Genomic DNA, 22965 nt, shown 5'->3' with positions numbered 1-22965 from the left:
ACCACCTGGGGAACCCCTGCCGAGCTCCAGCTGCTGAACTCCGCATGAATATCGGCAAGGGGAAGTGTAAATTAAATGCCCATTAGAGCCTCTGGCCTCACTTGGTGGTCCTGGGGAGCTTTGTATCAGAACATGCCATCCAGAGACAGCCTAATAGCGAAGGCAGCACATGATATAAATGAAGCCCCTTTGATTTATTGACTGGGAGAAGTTTTTACACGATAGCCCATTAAGACGGACGGCTCTGTTTACAGCCAGGCCATCTAGCTATAGGGACCCTGAACTGGATGGTGTGTTTTGCTATTGCTCTTCAGGCAGACATCTCATTAAGGGGAACAGCTATGGAGCTCTCTGGATCTATCTTCATGAGTCCTGAGGGAGGCCTTTACCATTTTTAATAGCGGGCAAGGTTAGCAAACCTGCAACGCGGTGACCTCCCCTCCCCGTGCGATGGATCTCCCTGAAACGCAGAGAGCTGGACTCACCGGGTGCGTATGGGACTCCATAAATCACCTCCCTGCTGCCGGCCAGGGAAACCACCCGGGGAGGACAGCAAGGAGGGTCCAGACCAGGCAATGCTGCATCTCAAATGGGGCAGCAGCATGTGGCTCAGCTGAACATGCTGGGGACAGGCAGCCGTGTGAGCAGCAGTGCGGAGCATGCCCCTGCCCACCATGCCATTGGGGTGACGCGCAGCACGTGGGTGGCTCAGCCAGCAAAGGTGCTTTAAGGAGAGAGCATTAACACGATAGCCACAGTGCAGGAAACGAAACCCCCAGCTGGCTGGCGAGGGGGGATTATTCTGTATTCAGTAACACGGCTGTTTAGGAGAACAAATAATCTCTGGCAAAGACCTCCGGCTCTTCTCCGATCTGATAAAGCCGTGCAGCCTACAGGCAAGCTGGCCCCTGTGGGGGCTGCTGTGGATGGATGCAGTGGGTTGGGGCTGCCAGGGCTGGAGGAGGAGCGGGGAGGCAGGCATGTGGGGTGGGCTGATGAGGGATGGGGTGACCCGCTGCTAACAGGTCGCCCAGGACACCTTTCCAAAGCGAAATGGCTTATGCAAGGTTTGGTGCTCCTTCCCAGGCAACCACTCACAACCCCAGGTACAGTAGCACAGCCAGCCTCAGGGCAGTGGGTAACATGCTTATGGGCAAAGCTCCCACCGTCTCCTCCTGCCCTGGGTGCACCCACCTGCTCCCCAACAACAGCAATCTCACTCTTGCCATCAGCCAGCCTGCAAACACCCGTTTTTCACTCCTGTGGTACAAGCTAAGCACTATAACCATCACCATGCATTGGCATTTAACTTACACATCTAAAATTCACACCATAGAAAACCTGCCAGAAAAGCAGGAGACCAAGAACATAATTGCATCCTTTTGAGAAGTCTGCCTGGCTCTGGCTGGGAAAGAGGGAAGGCAGAGAAGGACAAATGGACAGACACAGTGGCATATTTGGGTCTCTTTCCAGCAATTCTCTCACAAACACTCTGAGCATCTTTGAAATGAAATTTTGTAGGCGATTAGCTCACAATGTGAACTTAATTGCTTTTGGTATTTAAAAAAAACCATTAAACTAAATGGCCGAGATATTGAGGCTTAAGCAATGGCTGCTTCCAATGCACAGTAACTACCAGCCTCATTACTGGGACGCCAAATCCAGCGACGGAAGGCGCAGACCCATGCGACATGACCGGTGCAGCTCTAATGCTCCCTCCAGCTCACAGCCCGTGGGCTAAAGGATCATCAACAGCAGTGACAGGATGGCTCACAGCAAGGCTGGCACAGAGCAGCAGCCCAACAGCACGCTGAGCTCCTAGCTCTCCAGAGCATCCTCGTTGGACCAGACAAGCCAGACCTGGGCATGTGGAAGCCAAGGGAGTAGCAGGCTCCTTTGGGTTGGCAAGAGGAGTGGCTGAAATAGGACAGTCCCACACTGCAGGACACACGAGTGCTGCTCCTCCAGGACGTTAGGATGACCTCTGCTGAGCTGTTTTGGCCCCAGTTCCTTGGGGGTCCCATGGCATTTGTGCTGCCTGCACTTATGGAGCGGTGGCTGCACAGCCCCCGTGAGTGACTATTAAGTGATGCAGCTCAGTTGGTACCACCCATCCCCAAGTCAGACCCAAAGCTGGTACTCCACACCTCTTCATGCCAGCGGCACGCAAAGGAGCCCTCCTCTGCCACAGAGCCGGCAGCGCTGCCCTGCTTTGCATTGAGTGCTGCGATACAATAGAGTGGCCAACGGTAGTGCTTTCACCTTACTTTACTTGTTTGTTTAAATTATTTACACTCCTCAGATGCAAGATTGCTCTCCAAAAGGAGCATCCTTTTGGCTGCTGCAGCAGCTTTAAAATGACTTGCATCCATCACTCAATCGCTTTCAGGTCAAACACACGCTCCCAACTTAATGACCACATTTCCGCAGCAACAAATCTGTCACTGCTGTTTGTTTAAAGCCAACAATCTGTAGGAGCACTGTGTGCAAGGATTGAATTAACTCAGCATCTGAATGACTGCGGTGCCAGATCATTCAAATTGCACCTTTCCTAAGATCTTCCAGCAATGTTAATTAATGTTCCTTGGGTGATGTGCAACATGCTGCAGTGCACAAGGCTGCTGGAGAGAGCAAAGCCCAGTCCCTGTGGGCCTGGGGCCACGGGAGATGGCTTGCTTGCTGCCCCAGCTCCAGAAGCACCTGGTGGGGTGTGTGCTGGGGAAAAAGAGGGGCTGGTTGCTCCCCCTTGCTTTGACACAACCTACCTTGATTTTCCCAAAAGCTTAGTGATTCAGCTGAGATATTACATGCTGAATGTCTGACTCAAGTTGAATTTTTTTCCCAGGAAATTCCAGCCTGAACCATTAATACATTACCATCAACAAGAATTAAAAATATGCTGCTACTTCCCTTAAATTCCAGCTACTTGTTGTTGCGGGGCGGGGGGTTTGTATATGTCCAGATGTTTTGGAACAAAGCCTTGAGGTCTGTTGGGAATGCAATTCTGTGATTCCCATCAGAATCTTGCCAACTTTGGGCAAAGCCAGCCCTGCCTGTGGCCCTGAGCGGCCACACATGGGCTGACACCCAGCCCTCGGCCAGCTCCCTGCTCCCAGCTGCTGCAACCCACCTGGCACCTACTCCAGGCACCTGCGTAGGGAGTGGGGACCCAGCTCCAGGTGCTCCATGACTTCCTCAGGAAGTGCGAGGGAGGAAACTGCCTCCGAAACACTTGCACCGACAAGAGCTGGAGCTGGAGGCAGGCGAAGCAGGAATAAAACGTGATGGGGAGTTAGTGGGGCTGGTGGTGGTGGGAGTTGAGATGATACCAGAGAAATGGGGGAAGGGACTGGGACAAGGAAAAAAGGACAAAGAGCTGGGGAAGGGATGGGGAGGCAGATCGAGCATGGCAAGACATGCAGAGAAGGGAAGAGGGAGTGGGATTCAATCCAACACCAAACCACCTATGTCTCCTGCTGCCATTCGTGGCCTCTAGCTACTCCAGCCCTTGCTGACCAGCAAGTCCTTGGCCCAGAGTGCTCGTCCCAGGCCCCTGGCCATGGTCCTTGTTTGTCTGAGGCATTTACATCTCCATAGAGCAGAACTGGGGTCTGCTGGGGGGTCCTAACCTGGAGAGCTAGAGCCCTTCCCATCTCCCCTCAGACTGCTGCAGTTGATTGGGGCACTGCTCTGATCTCTACCTGCCACCGATTTCAATTCAGCTTCAGTTTTCTTCTTTGACCTTCTCTCCTCCAGACCCTGCTTGCAAACAGAACACAAATTCTCAAACGTGCCCTTCGTTTCTCCTTGCAATATCCCAGCATGCCCCATTCCCAGGCTAGGGAAGGCAATGACCCATGCCTCTTTGAGCCTATACACACATACACAGGGACGGACACACTGCTGCTGCAGATACCCTCCCCAGAGCATGCTCACCCCAGCTCCAGCCTGGAGAAGGAAGCGATGATGCTCTGATGCCATCCAAACTACAAGAGGAAAGCACGATAAAGGGACTTCCAGATGGTTTCCTCCAGGACAGCTGCCTTTTTTCTAGGAGCTTGTGGGTCCAAGGGGCACTCGGGAGTGCTCCTGACTGTGCCTGGGTCTCAGCTGCCACGTTTGCATGCAGCACTCATCCCAATGGTTCTGCCTGCCTGAAAACTGGTCTCTCTGTGCTGATCCCCAGTCCTGTGTGGGCTGGGATGCTCCAAAGGCAAGCGGAAGGAGATGAGCTGACCATGAGCTAGGGGAAGATCTCCCCTTGGCTGTGTCCCTCGGGCCACAGATCAGGGACAAGGTCCAGGAGCATACGCTTCCAGCTCCCTGATGCCCCTGATGCTCTATGCCATGACCTGGAAGGGAAGCCAGCCACTCAGAAGCAGTTAAAATCAGATTGCAGTGTGCTGGTGTAGACAAGCAATGAAGGAGAAGGTCCTAGATAGCACCTGGGAGACATCCCCTGCAGAGAGACACTGCCAGCACTGCAGAGAATGGGGAAGGAGCTGTCAGAGGGGTACAAGATGGGAAAGGCATCGCCCCTTAAGGCCCACCACTTCCTGGCACCCCAAAATGGGTGGGGAACCTCTGCCAAGGCTCCTTTCTCAAGAAAGCCTGGATGCCAGAATTTCAGCCCACCCGGGGCCCTTCTTTTCCTGGCAGCAATTCACTATGTAAAGAGGCTGGATATTTATAATTATGCTCAAAGTGGCCACTTTGAAAATCTATATGTCTCTAGGCTCCCTGTACATCATAATGTCAAGTCTGTGAATGGAGGCATCTATCAGAGGCCTCACATCACAGACCTCGTAGCTGTGATAAACACTCGGGAAATGCTCGCTGAACCCCATGTCCCACTGCTGCCTTCTGGGGAAGAGATTTGGACTTTGGGGGGTGCCACCATGGGGACTCCTCCAGGAGGGATGCTACCGCGTGCTCGTCAGTCACTGATCAGGGATGGGGACGGCAGCAGGGTCTGGGTTCCTCTAGCCAGAGCCTTCCCTGCTGACCCTTGCTGTCCCTCCAGGTGGGACCATCCAAGCCATTACCCCGTTTCCATGCCATCAGCACACTGCAAAAAGGCAGCTTCCACCCCTTGGTATCTGGGAAAGCCCTGGCGCTGGGAGGATGGTGAGCTAAAGGGACAAGATATACCCCTCAAATGTCAGCTCTGCTCTTGGTTATCAAATCCCCATCCTTTGGCCTCATCAACCCCAGGGTGTCCTAAGCCTGACTGAGAAAGATTAGGCCTGTGACAGAGGTGGGGTGTCAGTCCCCATTCCCAGCAGGGAAACCCATGCAGGGAGCTGAAGCCTCTTCTCCAGTACAGCAAATGTCAGAGCTGGCCCTGAAGCCACGCACCAGCCCACTGCTCCATTGTGCTTACAGGGAGTTTCTATCACACCTCTCCCAGCGTGGGGACACAAAGCCCCAGCTTTGTGTCACCTCCTTGAGAAGTGGGGCAGGTGCCCTGCCGGCGAGATGCCCAAGGGAGATCAGGAATGCCATTCTCTGCCGACAGCATGGCAAGAGGATGCGTAGCCTTCACTAACGCTTTGCCCAGGCTGTTCTTAAAAATTTATTACTCTGTTGCAACATGAAAAATAAGACAGAGAAGTAATCATTAGTATAACTATAACTCCCCGTGCAATAGTCCCACTTGTAAATTGAGATTTATGATTGCAGCTGCCAATATTTTAGAGGCCAGTGCAGGCAGCAGTGGCAGTACAGCCCAGCTACACGCCGCCCCGCCGCAGTTACAGTTTATCACAATCTGCAGAGATTATTGCAATGAATAATACACAACAGGCTGGCAGTGAAGAACTATTCCCGATCAAACGCTTCTGTAAACAACTGAATAAATAATATTGCTCAGCCCCTCTTTAGAGCCCTCGGAGGCCCAAGGAAATCTCTCATTACTCAGCAGGAGAGGCAGTGCCAGGCTTGGAGATGCCACATGGGAGGGACACAGTGACTCTGGGCAGGCACTGGACATCCCAGGGACTGGCATTTGCCAAGCAGACAGCTCACCTTGCCATTGTTTTGGCAGAAAAGGAGGCTGAGACACTGAAAAGACGCGCTTATGTGCTCCATGTGCAGCCAGGAACAACCTGCTCGGACAGACAGACAGACACAAGCCCAGACAGACAGATATTGCTGTCCTCTCTTCTGCATGGCAAAGCTTTTGCTCGCTTCTGATACTGAGTTGGCAGCAGGTAAAGAGCAGGTTGCCGGCCCCGGTCTGTGGCAGGGCTGGGGCGTTTGGGGCCGAGCCCACCGGCAGCAGGGCTCCACGTGCTCCCTGAAATGTCAGTAAGTAATGCAACATGATCGGGGTTGTGCGCCAGCAGCTGCAGAAATGGCATTTCTCACACAGCTCAAAAGGATAAAGTTCAGCTCCATGACGCCCCAGGTTCCGGTGCTGCTGCGAGCCCTGTCTCAGCTGCCGTGCCGTGCTGCCGTGGGCACCAGGTCTGCAGAGACCCCTGCCCAGAGGGTGAGCGGGGGGGACTCACCCCTTCCCCAGCACCCATCACGCAGAGGTGCTTTATTTACTCTCTGAATATCTATGCTCACAACACAGTCAGCAGAGGAGGAGGGACTTGAAAGGTGCTGAGGGAGGGTTATAACCTTCCTCAGCCTACAAACCAGCCCTGCAGCAGCTCTGACCCTTCAGAGTCATCACACCATGCTTTCTGTGGGGTGGTGCCTCTACCCAGACTCCCACAGGCAGGGAGCATCCCCTGGCACCTGCGTCCTGCGTGCTCCAGGACCAGCTCCCAGGGTTGTTCCCTGCTGCTCACAGGCTCTCCCCACGGCCGGGTCCTGGGGAAGGGCGAGAGAAGCAAAGCAGGAAAAGTTTGCATCCCTGTGTTGGCTGCAGCGCCTGTATGTGCAGCAATCAGCTCCAATTAATCCCCCCTCAGCTTGGCCCGCCCGCTTCATTACCTCCCCTTGATGAGAACCATCAGTGGGGCCTGTATGATTTTGCTAATTAGCCTCACTTCGTTTATCATTTCCATTTTCTCCCAGAGACGCTCGGCTTGCTGGGCGACAGCTTCATCTCCCGCTGAAACAATGCGGCCCCTTCTGTGCCTGTCTCACTTAGCGCTGTCACCACAGCCATTATGAAATTGGGGTTTCATTTACACACTAATTAAACATTACAGCTTGTTCACAATTACAACATGGGGATGAGGAGGTAACTAATTACTTAAGAAATGAGCTAACATTTATCTCTGATTCCTCCCCCCCCAGCCCACTGCCCTCCTCTCCAATCAAGATTAGAAATTGTTGTTCAACAGCAGTAGCCCAGCGGGCCCCTGCCTGCCTCCACATGTGCCGCATCCCCTTCGGGGGGCCGCACCGAGACCCCGGCCCCGGGACAATCCATCAACCCCTAATTGCAGCTGGGATGACGGGGGGCTGTGGCGGCAGCGGTGGTGCATGGCGCTGTGCCAAACGGGCTGCATGGGGATGGGCTGTGATGCTAGGGATGCATCCGTCCCAGCTAGCCCTGCCCGCTGATCCGGCGTCCCCGGGACAGCCTGGCCAGGGTGGCAGCAGGGACCGAGGTGCTCCCTGGGCATCACAGCCCCCTGCATCTACTGGGCTCTTGCCCCTCAGGTTGATGCCTGGCTCTGCACAGAGGCCGTGGATGTCAGCACACCCTCCACATCCCTGCTGATGGGCAGCTCATCCTGAAAAGACATTTTCTTCAGGGAGGAATTAACATTTAAAACTGAGAACCATTAGAGTAAATAAAGCAGGCTGTCACTCGGATCAAAAGGCAACGCAAAGAGTGGGCGCTTGGGACACAAATGCGACTGGGGAGATGGGCCCTAGGGAGCAGGCAAGCAGGGAAAGGGGCAGGCGCCCCTTTGTTCATTGTCGGGGTGGGGTGGCTGCATGGGCAGGCTGTCACCCCCTGTTTGGCCTAGCAAGGCTGGGTGCTGCCGCTGAGCGAGCAACAGCCCCCTTGCACAGGCGGCACAGGGCTGCCATGTGCTGCTGCTGTGACAAGCGGTGCAGGCTGCGGGCAGCGGGTGCAGGGCGCAGGCAGACTGCACCCAGCGCCACAGACAGGTCACAGCACAGGGCAGCAGAGAAGGGTGACAGGGACCAGGATGGGGGGATGCACGGTTGCCTGCAAGGCAGCAAGATGGCTGGTGGGAGAGGCTGGGGATGCTGCTGCGGTGCCTGGACACTCCCGCAGGCTCTGGGAAAAGGCAGCGCTGCTGCAGGGCTTTTGAAACACAAGAGACTCCCCCCATAAACAGTCCTAAGCACTGGAAATGCTCTCAGAAAAAACACCTAGTTCAGCACCAGACAATTAAGGTTCTTTTGCAACTCTTAACCCGTGATTTTGAGACAAAGAATTTGGCCTTGGCATAATTTGAACTGCTAATTGCTTTCCTGATCCGCAGTCAGAGAACTGAGCTGAAGCTTGGGCACAAAAAAATCACCTTCCCTGTCTGGGAGAAAATTCAGAGCCGCTCTCCAGGGGGAAGGGGATGCTCTCTTCTTCTCTCCGAGGAGCTTAAAAAATAATGATCAGGAAACAGTTAAGCAAAAGGGGGGGTGAACTGGTGGTTTAAAAAAAAAAAAAAATCCCTCACACCACTTTATAATAATAGTAACAACTCATTCCCATAGTTTTTATCCTTCCTGTCTTTAGCCCACAAAAAAAAAAAAAAAAAAAAAAAAAAAAAAAAAAAAAAGAAACCCTGAGCTAAACTACTGACACTGGCTGGGAGCTTAGAACTGCCGCATCAAACAGAGCCCTTGAATCTCCTGAACATAATTGTGCTGCCCTCTAACCTCAACCTTCAATCAGTGCAGTGTAACTATCTCATTTTAGCCTACAGGACACACCCCTCTGCTAACTAGCAGCCATATTCTTCTCATTAGGAGACTGCTCTGGATGGGAGCGTGGAGGCAAAGCCGTTGCCTCTCTCTTTCTCTCCCTCTCTGCCTCTCTCGGCTGTTATATAGGTACTTCTGGCGGCGGGGAGCGCACTAGCAGAGGGCTTTGTGGGTGCTGGAGATGGCCCAGCTGCCAAGCTCTGAGCTCCCCCGGCATGCAAATAAAGCCAAATGGCTGGTTCATGGCTGGAAAGGTCCAGGATGGGAGAGGGGACCTGGCCCTGGTACCCCTGGCACCGGGCGGCTGGCCCTGGCGAGCTGCAGCTAATGGCTACAGTGGGCTTCCCAGCAAGGTGCTGCTGCGGTGCAGGGCAAGGGGCTGGGGGTCCTGCCCAGCGCCGGCTCACCCCACGCACAGAGCCCCAGGGGAAGTGTCCTGGGGTGGCAGTGCCAGGGTACGGCTCCCCTGCCCATTGGGCAGGCTGAGGCGGTGGCGGGCAGGGAGGCATGCGTGCCTGGGAAGCACGGGCAGCCAGCAGCGCCAGCACCCTGCCTGCTGCCGAGGGGTGGGCAGGGAAGCACGGGGCCGCGCAGGGCTGGTGTGCACAGCCAGCCCCTCCGGCTGGGCAGTCGCCCCCCCTGCACGTTACAGGCCTACGCGGAATTAACAGCGAGGCTAACTAATAGCAGGAAAACTTACCCAGGCCTGCGGGTGCTCTCCATCACTGGGGGGTTTTGCACCACGTCACTGGGCAGGGGGTTTTCCATGGTTAAAGATCAGCTTGGCACAGCGCAGGGTGAGACAGGACAGTCCTGCAGCCCACCAGGACAGCCCAGCCGATCCCGCTGCACCTCTGGGCCACCACCTGGCCAAAAACTGATGGCAGTCCTTGAGCTCCGGCTTCATGCCATCCCCTCAGAGACCTCCAAGCACGCAGGACAGATGCGTCAGACCACAGCACTGACACAGAACCTGGGTCCCCGCAGCACGGACCAGCACACCGACCCTTAGCCATGACCATGACCCTCTCCTCCTGCCTCCCCCTCCAGGTCCTGCACACCAGCAGCACCCAGTTCAGGGCCCAGCCTGGAAGGAGCTGCTCAGGCTCTCGCTTGGTTTGAAGAACCCAGCTTCCAAGCTGGAGCAGGACTGCTCAGGACCCTTGGGGACTGAGGGAAACACTGCTGTCCCAGTGCATGCCCGCTGCGGGGCTCGGCTGTGGGACTGGGAACAAGCCAGATCTGGGGTGGTTAATGGCACAGCTGGGATCAGCCTGTGCCGTGGCAGCTGCAGCTTTGGGAAGAACCTTACCCTATGGAGGATAAAGAGGCGAGCAGATCCCCCCTCAGATCCCACTGTGTGTCTGCACCCACAAAGCGAGCAAGGCCATGCTGGGAAAGGGCAGCGGTTTGGCTGGTACAGCCCTACCCTCCTGCCAGAGCCCTCTGCCCTGCATTTCAACATGTTAGCAACTTGGGAGGGGGGCAATTAGCCTGATTTGTGTAAGGACAGGGAAGAACACAGCACCGGACAGATTTTCGATGCTTCAGTGCCCATGTTCCCCACACAGCAGCATCTTCCCCATCCAGGTCTTGTCCCTAGATCCTCTGCTGAGTTATACCAGCTATTAACACGCTCCAAGTTTGTTATCTTAAACAGGCCACTCAGGACATGGGGCAGTGATCCTTAAACCAATTAACGTGATCCTTTGATTTCAGGGGAGAATGAAGAGGGGACTGTCAGCGTGGCGGCGAGGCAGGAGTTACGGGTCAGAGCCTAACAGCACAGAGGTGCCCGTTAGCTCTTAACAAGAGGTGGGGGCTGGCGGCAGCTGCCAGACCTGGCTTACATCAGAGCCCTTCTCTGGATCCTCAGCCCCGGCCCAGTGCCACTTCCCAGGCACCGAGGAGAGCAGAGGAAAGCAGCACCATGGCGCTTAATGGGGGCCAGATGCCAAAAAAGCCTCTGCCGCCCCGCGCCTGGGTCGGCGCTGCCAGGAGAGCAGTGATGGCACCGCATTCCGGCACATGGCATGGAGGCAGCTCCCCTCGGCCGTGGCAGGGACAGCCATGGTGCCGGCAGTGCTCAGCCTATGGTCCTGGGCACCCCAGGGTGCCAGGGGCTGCATCACCCCACGGCCCAAAACTTTCCTCTCCTTCTTTCTTTGCTTGGCTGTTTTTTAAAGCAGAAGTTCTCTTAGCGAAGTCTTTCGGGGGAAGGTGGAGACAGAGTAGGAAGCCAAAGAGAATCGTCTTGCTAGTCAAAGCCTTTAACAACTATTTTTAATATCAGGCAGAGGAGCAGGATTTTGAAATGAAACAGCCGGTGCCTCTTTGATGGGTGAGCTACAGATCTTGAAACAAGGTCCATTCCCTCCTCCTTCACTAACTAACAGCCATATTTCTCTCATTAAAGACAATCTGGCTGTATTTTCAAACTTCTTAACAAGGCGATCACCGTAATTTGAGATTTCTATTATCCATGCTCCTATTACAGCAGTCTTTTAAGCAGCTAGCTTTTTTTTTTGCTTTCTTTCCCTGACTTTGTCTCTCCCCTCAAACTGCCATTAGTGGTAATGACGTGCAGGAAACAAGAGCGCCAAGAACCATCTTTTTTCCCCCCTTCTTTTTGGTACTAGGTTGTGTGGGGGTAGCAATAAGGAATAGAATAAAAAGCAAAATGAAGTTTGGTTATCTCTTATCTGGAGTTTGGGTTTTAATCCGCCCAGGAGCACAAACGAAGCCAATGCAGTACCTTATCTCCCCGGTCGATCACAGACCCCCCTCCTCAAAGACCCCCAGCTCTCTCCCCTTCCCAAAGGCACCCGGCCACGGCCCCCTCCCTGCCCCATTAGTCCTTCACTGGGCTCTGCCAGATGGATGCAATTTGCATAATATCACCAGCAGAGGCTGGCAGATCAGCTGGGGTCAGGCTCTGACATCCCCAGCACAGTCTATCTCCAAGTGCTAATTTGGGTTGCATTGATCTCTCTTTCTGATTTCTTTGTCATTTACGTCTGCAACGGTTTGACAGGAGATACAGAGACAGACAAGGGGGGAAAAGAAGGGAAGGGGGGGAAGAAGAGGAGAGAAACAAAGATTGTAGTTACAGATGTCTTTAAGAGAAAAAACAGATTAATCCAAGGACTCCTCTGAGGGTCGCAGCTTTGAAACATCCTAATTATCCTATTCTTATGAATTCCTGTACAGACTTGGGGGTGGTGGTGTGTGTGTCTTATCAGGGAACTCAGGGGAATGGAAACTTGTTAAATTGCAGTGGAGTCTCTCTGGCTGGCTGCTACCCGCTCCCCTCCTGCACCTTGCAATTGTTTCTCATTAGGTGAAGCCGGGCAGCTTTAAACCTGGCATCCCTCGCTGACACAGCCTTCCCCCCGTACCTCTGCCACCACTCTCGTTAAAGGCAGATCTTCAGTAAAACTTGGGCAGGAGTGTCTCCTCCTCACAGAGGTGCTCACAGCCACCAGCCCTGCGCTGCCCAGGGAGGCCAGAGCCAAGATAGCATGGATGCCTGAACCCTGGAGACAAGGGCTAACCCAACAGGGACAGCAGCATCCTTGCAGTCCCTCAGGATGTGTGTCTGGAAGGGCAGGTTTGGACACACATTGCTGTTGCAGGACAGTATGACATTAAGAGATGCCTTCCACTGGAGTCCACTGCAGAGCAGGGCAGGCAGTCCGTGCTCTTAACTGAGGTGTTTACATTCATTAACAGGAAACTCTTCCCCTCGTCACAGGTAAGGGACGACGTGCTAGCATTTAGCCTCGTCTAGGACACATCAAGAGAGACACCAAGGCACCAAAAGAATCCATGGGGAAATCAAAATGTCAGTGTTCTACATCACTACTTTCTACAGAAAAAGCTCTCTAGAAAATTAATGATTTTCCATGGCTTTTCACCTAACACGTGTCTCACTGTCTTGAAGGATGCATCACGGTGTACGGGAAGTCCTGCTTGCTACAGGGGCAGGAGAACAAGTGCTAGCAGAGATGTTTTACCTGCCAGCACAACAAGGCACAGGCCTCGGTCAGGGCAAGGGTTGTTCCACCAGTGTGTGTGTGTGTGATATTTCACAAGGCTCAGCCACAGGACTGGACAAATAGCCAACAGTGGGATGGGTCCGAGGCAGTGCAAGGCTCTCTACAGTACAGATCAGTTCACATCTGCACACTCCTGACGTTGGGACTGGCTGACTGGTAAGACAGAGCACACACAACACTCCGTCAGCCTCTCCCTGTGCTCCCAGTACGCCAACAACAGTTTAGAGGGATATGGAAAACATATTTAAGAGGTTTCTCATCTGCCACGGGACAGGAACTGGGCCAGGTGTTGGGCTGAGGACCACAGCTGGCCTGGGAGGGAGTGGAGGACACTAGATCTGCTCTTCTCACCAACGGAGGCAGTCCTCACCATTGGTCCTAAAACTAGAAGCCAGAGGAAGGGGGTACAGCAGCAGCCATGCAAAGGGCAGCTGCAGGACGACAGCAGCACTGCCCTGCCGGGGGTTAGCCAGGTCTTAGGCTCGAGACAGACCTGCCCCGAACTGCAGCTGGGCCTCCCAGGCATTGTGGCACAGCAAACAGCGCATAATCCAGAAATCCCTTTTAAATCTTCAGTCTGACACTGGTGCTGCGAACAAAACTGCTTCCAGCCAAAAAAGAAGGGCTCGTGCCTACCTCCCATGTATCGCAAGTGAGCAGGCACTGCCACGAGGTGCACACGGTGGCACCCCAACTTTTCTCAGGCAGCTGAAGCCCCGCAGCCCGTCACCTTCCTCTCCCAAGGCCCCTCTCCCCCGGGGTCCATGAGCCATCAGGCCTGGGGCAAGGTGTGATGAGCCCACCACATCCCCAGCAGGCAGCAGGGTCGGGCAAGTGCCTGTGCCCCTACCCCAGCGGGCGCACGACCAACTTTCGGCAGGGTAGGACGGAGGGGTGAGTGCAGTCAACACAAACACTCAATCATCCTTCCTTTCTTTCTTCTGTGCCTCCTTTGTTAACTGCAGGAAACAGCTGAAAGACCTTGAGTTTCCCATTGTAGCGTGTATGGGAACAGAGCTGCAGTGATCAGAACATACCCCCCGCTGCTCCCGGGGAAAAAGGGAGAGCAGAATCCTTTCTAAAAAGGGTTTACGATTAGAAGAGTGTTCTGTCACTCTGGCGCGCAGTAATCCACTGCGCCACCAAGTCCCTTCAGAGAGATGTCGAAAACTTAAATGACTGAAAGCAAAAGAGCCCCGGCTCAGGTTCCCAGGCAGCCAGACATCCTAATTATCTTTAGATCCACTCCCACATGGAGGGGAGAGAGCACACAAGAGTGAAAAAAAAAAAAAAAAAAAAAAGTAAAGAAAAGAAAAAGAAAGAGGGAAAAAAAAAAAGACTGTCACATTGCTTTTTTCTTTTTTTAAAAGCTTGTCTCCGCTCACTGCTTTTCCAGCTGTGACACCTCTCACGGTAGTTAATTAGAATCATGTCACCGCGTTAATGTGCTCTGACTGGACTCTGACAGACGCACGTCCTCTAACCGGCTGCCCTGGCCGGCCCGGCCCTCCCTCCCACCCCTTCTTGGGGATGTAGGGCCCGCTGCTCATGGCAGGACCCCTCCCCACCTGCCTGTCACCCTGTCCCCATGCCCACAGCCTGGCGGGTGCCCCGGTGCGGCTGGGCTGGTGCCTGCACCCTGCCCGCCTGCGCCCTGCCAGCACCCTGTCTGCCTGCGCCCTGCCTGCCTGCCTGTGCCCTGCCTGCGCTCTGCCTGCCTGCACCCTGCCTGCACCCTGCCCGCCTGTGCCCTGCCTGCACCCTGCCTGCGCCCTGCCGGCACCCTGCCTGCGATGGCGCGCAGCCGCTCCACCTGTTCTGGATCCGCCTGACCTTTACAAGCTCTAATGCAAAATGACACTGCTCATTTGATGACATTTCTGTTGATTTTTACTTAAGTCTGTTTTAATTATTTAACTTGGAGTCTCTCCCCTTCTGCCTCGGGCTGGGGCTGCTGTGTGGCCCCAAGGCAGCCCTGCGCCCCGCTCCACAGCAGGGAGCCCGGGGCTCACTCTGGCTCTCAGCATCCCCTGGCAAAAGGATGGTGCGGAGCAAACGGCACTGCCCCCATGCACAGCACCAACTGCATGCCACCTCCACTGGGAAAAGAAGTGCTGAACAGGGTATGCCTGCTCTGGGGGAGCATGGGGTTCTCCCAGGCTTCTTCCATCCCCTTCGAGGGACAGGGAGAGTGGGACTGGCTATGCCAGCCAGGGCCACATGGGCTGGGATGGGAAGTGGTCAAAAAAAATGGGAGGGAATTTCCAAAACTGCTGTCCCTGTCCCCTTGTTGCCCCTGCCCCACTGCAGAGGAGGTGGGTGGGCTCCAAGGGTGACTGGGGATTCCATGGATGCTGGGGGGCTGCAGGCTTCCCTGCGCTCCCGGGAAAGGCAGCAAAACGAAAGAGGGGAAAAGAAAGCCGGGAAGAGTGAGAGGAGGCTGAAATAAAGCCAGTAAGCTGCCAGGACCACACACTCTCAGCACGTCGCAGGGTGAGATGAAGCCTCATCAGCCGCTGCCGAGCTGCCGGGGGGAGAGCCAGCGCTGACAGCCAGAGCCCCCATTACGGCGGGTGGCCTGCCACCTGCCACCGCACTTAGCGAGCGTGGCCCTCGCCGCCCTCTCCTTCAATGTCAGCACGGAGGGCAGCCCGGCTGCGGGGACACAAGCGGGCAGAGGGACGGCTTCGCCGGGCAGGAGGCACCCCGGCAGGCGCTGGCCCGGCTCCCCGCGGCGGTGGCAGCTCGAGGTAGTTAATTAGAATCGTGTCACTAAGTAAATGCGCTCTGACTGGACTCTGACAGACGCTCACCTATGACACTGGGGGCCAGGAGACAATCCACATCAAACTACTGCAGTTTGACCCTTTTAACACAAAGAGTAAACTCACTGTACATCGAGTTGAAGCTCATTAAAACTGTCTACTCTGCGAGCATCCCATTAACCTCACTGTTAAAAACACGCAATTCCTCTTCTTCTTTCCGAGGCCTAATTAATGCTCTGGATCAGGAACAATATCACACCCTAACCTTCCGAGATTTCCAATCAGTAAATGAAAAGCGAGAGATGGAGCCAGGAAGGGACGGTGGCTTGCTGGGTTGCTGACGGCATGGGCTGCTGACCTGCCCGGGCAGGTGGGGCTTTTCCATCTGGCACAGCAGAGATCGCTGTGGAGGCGGCATGGCACTGCCCCGGCCAGGGGGACTGTGGGCACAGGGATGGTGAAGCCCCACGCAGAGGCTCACAGCTCGCAGGGTTACAAGCTGGTGTAATAAGAGCCCAGCGTGGGCATCAGGTCATGACAGGTGCTACTACAGGACCAGATCTCTCGGTCACGAGGCATGGGTGCTGCGGGTTCACTAGCAGCAGCAGCCTGGGTACCCTCCTTCTCCAAAAAAGAAAAAAACCCGCAAACCAGACATTTAGAACTAAATCTAAAATCACAATAATGTGTGTGCCAAAGCCTGAACTTTAAAAGAATCCACTAAATTAAATTAGATTCAAAAAAGATCGTCAGCAAGGGGTAACTTGTTTTAAAGACAGTCAGTGCACTAGAGGTGGAAGCAGAGCTGACAAATGAGAGAAAAACTTTCCCAGCAGCAGCAGCTACTTCTGCAGATGTGGAAACTTCCCCCTTTTTCCAGCATGTTTTCAGTTCAATAACTAGCTTGTTCAGAGCTGAGAAACAACAAAGGACTGGGAAAAAAAAAAAGGAAAAAAAAAAGGTGTGCCTTTTATCTTTTCCATGATCAGGGAAACAAACAAACCAACAAACTAAGGTGGGAGAGGATGAGAGGTACTAATACTAAAATCTTGAAAGGCCGGTTTCCAGAAACACTCCTTCAACTCACAGATCACTTCTTGCTTTGGTTTCATACACCAGCTGTTTTCACCTAGAAAGTGTTCCAAAATTTACTTTTCCTTCAATATTGAGTACATGCAAGGGAAACAGGATTTTACCAATAAAACCTATGTGAACTACAGCTGGGGTACTGTAGCACGGCGTTCCAATTCTCATCCAAAAGAGTAATCACAAGTAATAATTTAATAACCATCTCTTTAAGAGCAAACAGTAATTCACTACTTTTCTAACGTAATGAATATCTAAAACCTAAGACTAAAGGCATGTTATGTTACATGATTGATCAAAATAAATTAGCAAAAATCGAGTATTTGATGAATAAAAGAATAACTAGATTTAACAACTGGGCAGTGCTAAGGAGAGCTGCACTTCGTTTGATAGGTGCTGGTCAGTAAAACTTGGCCTTTTTTCAGGGAAACAAGTGGAAAAAAAAACCCAAAACAGAAGAAAATCAATTACTGAATCCAGGTGAGCTGCTGGCTGATTTAAATCATAACTAAAGCCTGGAATTTTAATCCTTCTGATTTACATCAGTCTCTGAACCTCAGTAGGGAGAATCCACTGCAAGAACCCAGCTCCGCTGGTGAGGAGCCTGTGAATGCTGGTCTTTGCGTGACAGTGCCAAGACCCCCATTACAAGCTGCAGCTTGTTTTAGGCTACCAGCGTCTCAAAAATTTAAGAATGGCAACATGCACACATCTGTAAGATGAGTAACTTCTTGGTAACTTTCAGCTTCATTTTGTTGAGGGCCAAGAAAACACCGGCCAAAAAGAAGCTCCTCACCTCAAGGTGCTACAGCCTGTGCTAGAGCTGACACGCATTTAATCCATGTTTGAGGAGAGATGGAAGCTGCAGTAAAAAGTCCTTTCCAGACCTCAGGGCCACATTCAGCCCAGAGGGAATGCTTAGAGCCAAAATACCAACCTGAGAAGAGGCATGAATGAATCAGTCTCAATCCCCTTTTGCTCTTTTTCCCGTTTCCCAAGGGCTCTCACTCCCTGGAGCAGGACTTTACTACTTACCTACCTCCTTATTCTTCTGCTCAGCACTTCTCAGCAAGCTGAAATACTGATATTTCCCCCCTTCCTTTACCTTCTTCCTCCCAAGAAAGCAATTGCACCAGACCTGCACCCACCCCACCCCAAGGCAGCTATATTTGCAGTGTATGCAAACACACTTTGGTGTATTTGGTGACACAAACCACTTTTCTAGCCCCTCGAAAAGATTTGCAGTTCACTTGCTCCCAAGTAGAAACCAGACAAAACCTAGAATGTGAGCTCTGTTCAGCAACTTGCTGTATGCGTGGCCATACGTCCCAGGGATGTGGTGAGACTCCACCACACTCCACCATGAGCCCCTTCCGCCCACACGCACCAGATGCTAAAGGTGAGGTTCCTGTCCAGAATCTGGCCTTGGACCTGCAGGGGTTTGAATGCCCCTAACTCCCTGGATTTTGAACAAGATGAAGGAGAGGAGATGAAGCACAGAGCAGGACTGGTCCCTGAGCATGCCAAGTGCAGGGATTTGGAGCAGATATCTGCTGAGCCAGTGAATCAGAAAGTGATTTGAAAACAAAGCAATACACAACCGATCAGGCGAGACAGCAAAATTCCCTGCAAATTGTTTGCAAAAACAAGTGGCCATCCACTGCAATCTTTCTGTCAGATTTGAAGGGAAACATCCACGTTGCGCATTCCTGTATAAGCGAGCTGAGGCTTCACAGGACTGCCTGCATCCCCCTGGATTGCACCCCATGCTGCTGGGAAAGGAGCTGCATGGATGCTCTTTCACATGGCACAGTATTCATGAAACTGGTGTGGCTGGCTAACGCATTTCCTTGCTGCTTCCTTCTCAGCCCTCTGGTTTGCAGGCTTCTGGACACCAGCGACCCATGAGGGCCATGAAAATCAGAGGCTGACCCTAGCTACACCCACCTTGGGCACCCCTGGGGAAGCCCTCCACGCTGCTGCGCCCCAGGATTGACCACAAAAGAAAAGGAAAGCTCTAGACCACGTGGGAACTCCCCCAGAGCCACAGCCAGCTTGTCTCACCACAGCAGCAAGAGGTGGGCAAGCAGCATGCTGCAGCATTCTCCCCCCTCCTCTCCAGCAGCTGTCCTTGAGGAGGGGTCGCTTATTGTGCCGAGCGGGCAGGGCTGTGGCAGGAGCAAGGCTTCTTACAGCCAGGGAGGGAGGGGGAGGGCAGCCTGGGGCAAGGGATGGCGTAGCTTCTCCCAGTCCTAAAGGAAAAACAGTTGAAAGCATGAAGGAGGAGAGGAGTAAGGACTGCTCAGGTCACAGGGTAACCACCAGCAACTGGGATGACTGTGCCCAGTCCCAGTAGCCAGTATGGAAGGACTCAGCTGTGGAGGACTGACACTTGCTCCAGGATGAGGCAGCAAAGCCAGACCCAAGGAAGCCAGGCCACTCCTGCAGTGAGTGGCCCCTCCTTGACCTAGGGACCTCTTGGGCTGTCACCTAGAGGCAATACCTGATCCATGCCTAGGACCTAAAAGGCCAGCAGGCTGGGAAACAAAGCAGCCAGAAAGTCAGAAGGCTGGTGCCTTGACAAAATGCCAGGCAAGCCATGTCTCCAGACACCAGCATCGCCCCAAGCCTTCTCCCAGGGGGGACACTGGGCTACTAAGCCCAAAAGCCAGCAGCCCTGACACCACGGGCAGCAGCTGTGCCTGGGGCTCCCAAGCTGGCCAGGAGGAGAAGCCATTCTCCCTGGCTGCCGTTCAACAAGCCATGCCTCCAGCTCACTCCCAGGAGCTCAGCCTGCAGTAAAGCCACCAGGCACAGGGTGCCAGTGGCTGCCACCTCCGCAGGCAGGCAGAGGATCGCAGATGCCCAGGGCAGAGCTGCTTTGGACTCAGCCCAAGCAGAGCAGCCAGTAGGCTGCAACACACAGGGCATGTGTGCACCGGTGCCAGGGTGATGGAGACCATCATGCTGCTGGCCTGGCATCCTTCACAGCACCCACATAAACCCTTCCAAACAGCGTGTGAAAGGCAGGTCTGCCACTGGGATGGAGCGCTGCAAGCAGGGAGCTTGGCTGGCTGGGTCACATGGCTCACCTGGCACTGGGGTGAGCTGGGAGTGCTCCCCCGCAGAGGGAGTTTGACAGAAATTAAGAAGCAAAACCCGCCTAAAGGACTGGAATAGGGAGGGACACAAACGGTGTGTCTCTGAACTCCATCAGGCACAGACACCTGTGCAAGACAACAGCACTGACATAAACACAGGCAGAAACCAACACCAGACAGATGATACTCCAGAGCTGGGGACACCTTGTCAGAGTAAGAGATGACAGCAACTGAGGGCTCTTGCCATAAATAAAATGATGAAAGATGAGGCACAAACCAGCCCTACATCCCCCAGGAGACCCTAGGAAAAGGCCAAGCCCCCAGAGCAGGACATGCACACACAATTCCTGCAGTCCCTGCTCCCTCCCCATGATTCCCCCCAACATGGCACACAAGCAAGGCAAATCGCAAATCTGCTCCCAGGCAAGGAAGCAAATTTTAATGCTACCTCTGTCAATAATGCAACCAGATCCATAGTTCAAAAGGAGCTTGCTAATTAAAAGCTAGTGAGCTTTAAATAATTCATCTCCTTAACTTGGATTGATTGGAGAGTTTAATGGTTAGAGTCTTGAAACAATATTAACCAGCCTCCTCAAGGCCCAGGTAGCCGGTGACTTTTCCAAGTAAATCTTACCTCCTTGCAAACGTTAACGCTCACAACTCACAGTGGATGAAAGGCTGGGAGGCAGAGGGAAAACCTGACCGCTGGTCTCCAAGAGGTGATCCAACACCCCGCAGAGAAACAAGACTGGCAAGAGTGATGGAGCCCTGAATTACAGCCCTGCTTACAGCCCAGTAAATCTGAACTCCTGCCCATACCACAGCCTACTGCTGGCCTAGCTCTGCGCCTCCAAGCGTTAAGCAGCAGGCAGATATATGGTGTCAGCGTCCTGGGCCAGGTTTCCCTCCTCATACCACTTTCATCCCCGCTGCAGAGGAGCTAGGGGAAACATGGAGCTCTGCCACTGCGCATAGTAGTCTCAGTTGTTTATCTTGGAGCAGACTGTGGGATCATGAAACTCATCACACATGTGAGCAAATGGGATGATGACTCAGTTCTCCAGCTGGTACCAAGCATCTTAGTTCTGCAGTAGGTCTCCAGCCAGCTCCTGAGGCTGCGCTGCCTGGTAGGGCCTCCTTTCCAAGGACAAATGCAGCAGCCAGAGCAGACAGAGGACTGGTCCAACAGGGAGAGCATCCCACCCAGCCTGGGGACTCCTGCCCTGCACTCCAGGCACAGCACAAGTCCTGGTACTGCCCACATCCACCCCCAGCCCAAGCACTGCCAGAGTGGCTGCCCAGGGGAGCAGTTCCCCAGCCAGAGGGACAGGCAGGTGTGCCAGGGGTGGAGAGCTCATCCACGTACCCATCCTGCCCTGACACATCTTCGTCCCTTCTACCAGCTGGAAACCCTGCAGCCCTTTGTCTGGCTCTCAGCACCCCAGCCTAGACAAGCTCTCAGAGCCAAGGCATCTCCTGTATGCCCGGAGCAGCAGCCACGGGGACAGGAAGGGTGCAGCATGGTGTCACTCACCTATCCCGCTGTGAGGCCTCCCTATGTGCTGTAGGTTCAGTCCTTTGTTCATGTCTAAGAGCCCGTTCTTTGGCCAACTCCCCATGGCAAAGCTGTACGCCTGGAAGAGAGAAGCAGAGGGTCAGACGGGTGCACAGCCCATGTGCAGACATGTTTTATATTTGCCCAGGCCTGGCTGCTCCCACGGCCAGCATTGAGTCTGTGTTTGCTATGTTCAGTGCAGCCCCATGCATCACCCTCATAGCAGCTCTCCTGGAGCCACCCGAACAAAGCGCCCTCACCCTGGCCTGCCACCCCTGATGCTCCTCAGAGAAAAGCTGTCCGGGGCCTCTGGTGGTGTCCTGAATAGGTGACAATCTCACAAGGTTTACTGGGTACTGTGGCAGATTGGCATCACTCAAGACCACCTTCACCACACTGGGGCAAGCTGGGGGCTGTGAGCTTGTCACATATGTCCCTGGGTTGCTCCAACACTGTGCCCCCATTGCTGCCTCACCAAGGATGAGGTCAGAAGCAGGAGTCAGGGGGGCTTGGAAAGGGGTGCCCACATCCAGGCAGTCCCCTTCCCTCCCTGGCAAGCATAGCCCTCCCAGCCTCCCCTTCCCTTTCCATCCCCAGACCCCAGCTGTGTCAGGGCTCTCCATCGCTGGGAGAAACACTACTGGAAGCCAGCACTGCTCACCCCACTGCACAGAGCCCACAGCCTGGCCGGCGGGAGCCTGCTCCATCCCAGCTGCATCCCCTGGCAAGGCTTCCACCAGGAATGAGGCAGCCAGGAGCCTGAGCAGCACAAAACCCCACCGGACAATGCACACATGAAAGCAGCCAGGACTCTGTGTCACACTCATGGCTGTAATTACAGCCTGACAGCCACGTATCTTCTTCATCTTGAGGAATTAAGCTCAGCGCCTCATTGTGAGCAGTAAGAAGGGTGCGTGGGCTTAGCGTCGCTCATGCTGGTGCTATCTCTGCTGCCGTGAGGGCCATTGTCCCCACATGAGATCAGGTCAATCCAGCAGCCCCTATCTCCCTCCTGCAGCGGGGATCATCGCTAACCACGGCCACAGCCACAGCACAGCAGGGCACCACCGACACCCTCCGCAGGCTGCGGACGCTGGGTGGGGGGGATGCTCTGCAAGTGCGAGCAGGGCTGAACTGGGCAAGTGGAGCTGAGCGGTGCGCCCCGCAGCCCACCACCCACCTGCCTGCCACTGGGCCCTGCTGCCAGTCCCTCTGGCCACTGCTACCTGCTGCTCTGCCCAGCACGGGCAGGGCCAGTCCCCATGTAGCCCCTGCCGCTGCAGCCCCCCCCCCCCCCCCCAGGAGCTACAGGGCTTGAGGGAGTTAATTTGTTACTGGCCTACGTAACCATTCATGCTGCTTTGTTACTCCTGCCTTAGCAAAACAGAGGGCTCTGCAGATAATTAATAGACAGCATTGCTAATCCTGTTGGGAGATGATTAGCAATTAAAACTCCTAATTAAGTCTGTGCATAATTCACTGAAATTACACTTTGTGTACACAACGGGGAGGTTTCCTTTGCCTTCAACAAACATGCT

At 54.1% G+C, this 22965-nt stretch overlaps 1 protein-coding gene across 4 annotated transcripts in view; it reads right to left on the bottom strand.

Annotated features, from left to right (window-relative positions):
* ERI3 (ERI1 exoribonuclease family member 3) overlaps nt 1-22965 on the bottom strand; it is a 158115-nt gene that overhangs the window by 40263 nt on the left and 94887 nt on the right. For all 4 annotated transcript variants that reach the window (XM_037403499.1, XM_037403501.1, XM_037403498.1 and 1 more), the window contains exon 7: nt 21407-21506. In XM_037403499.1, the coding sequence (XP_037259396.1) occupies nt 21407-21506 (100 nt within the window). The remainder of the gene's footprint in view (nt 1-21406; nt 21507-22965) is intronic.

This window comes from Falco rusticolus, chromosome 11 (genome assembly GCF_015220075.1).
Source record: "Falco rusticolus isolate bFalRus1 chromosome 11, bFalRus1.pri, whole genome shotgun sequence".
Classification (NCBI taxonomy): Eukaryota; Metazoa; Chordata; class Aves; order Falconiformes; family Falconidae; genus Falco; species Falco rusticolus.
This window is presented reverse-complemented; position numbering and strand designations above follow the sequence as displayed.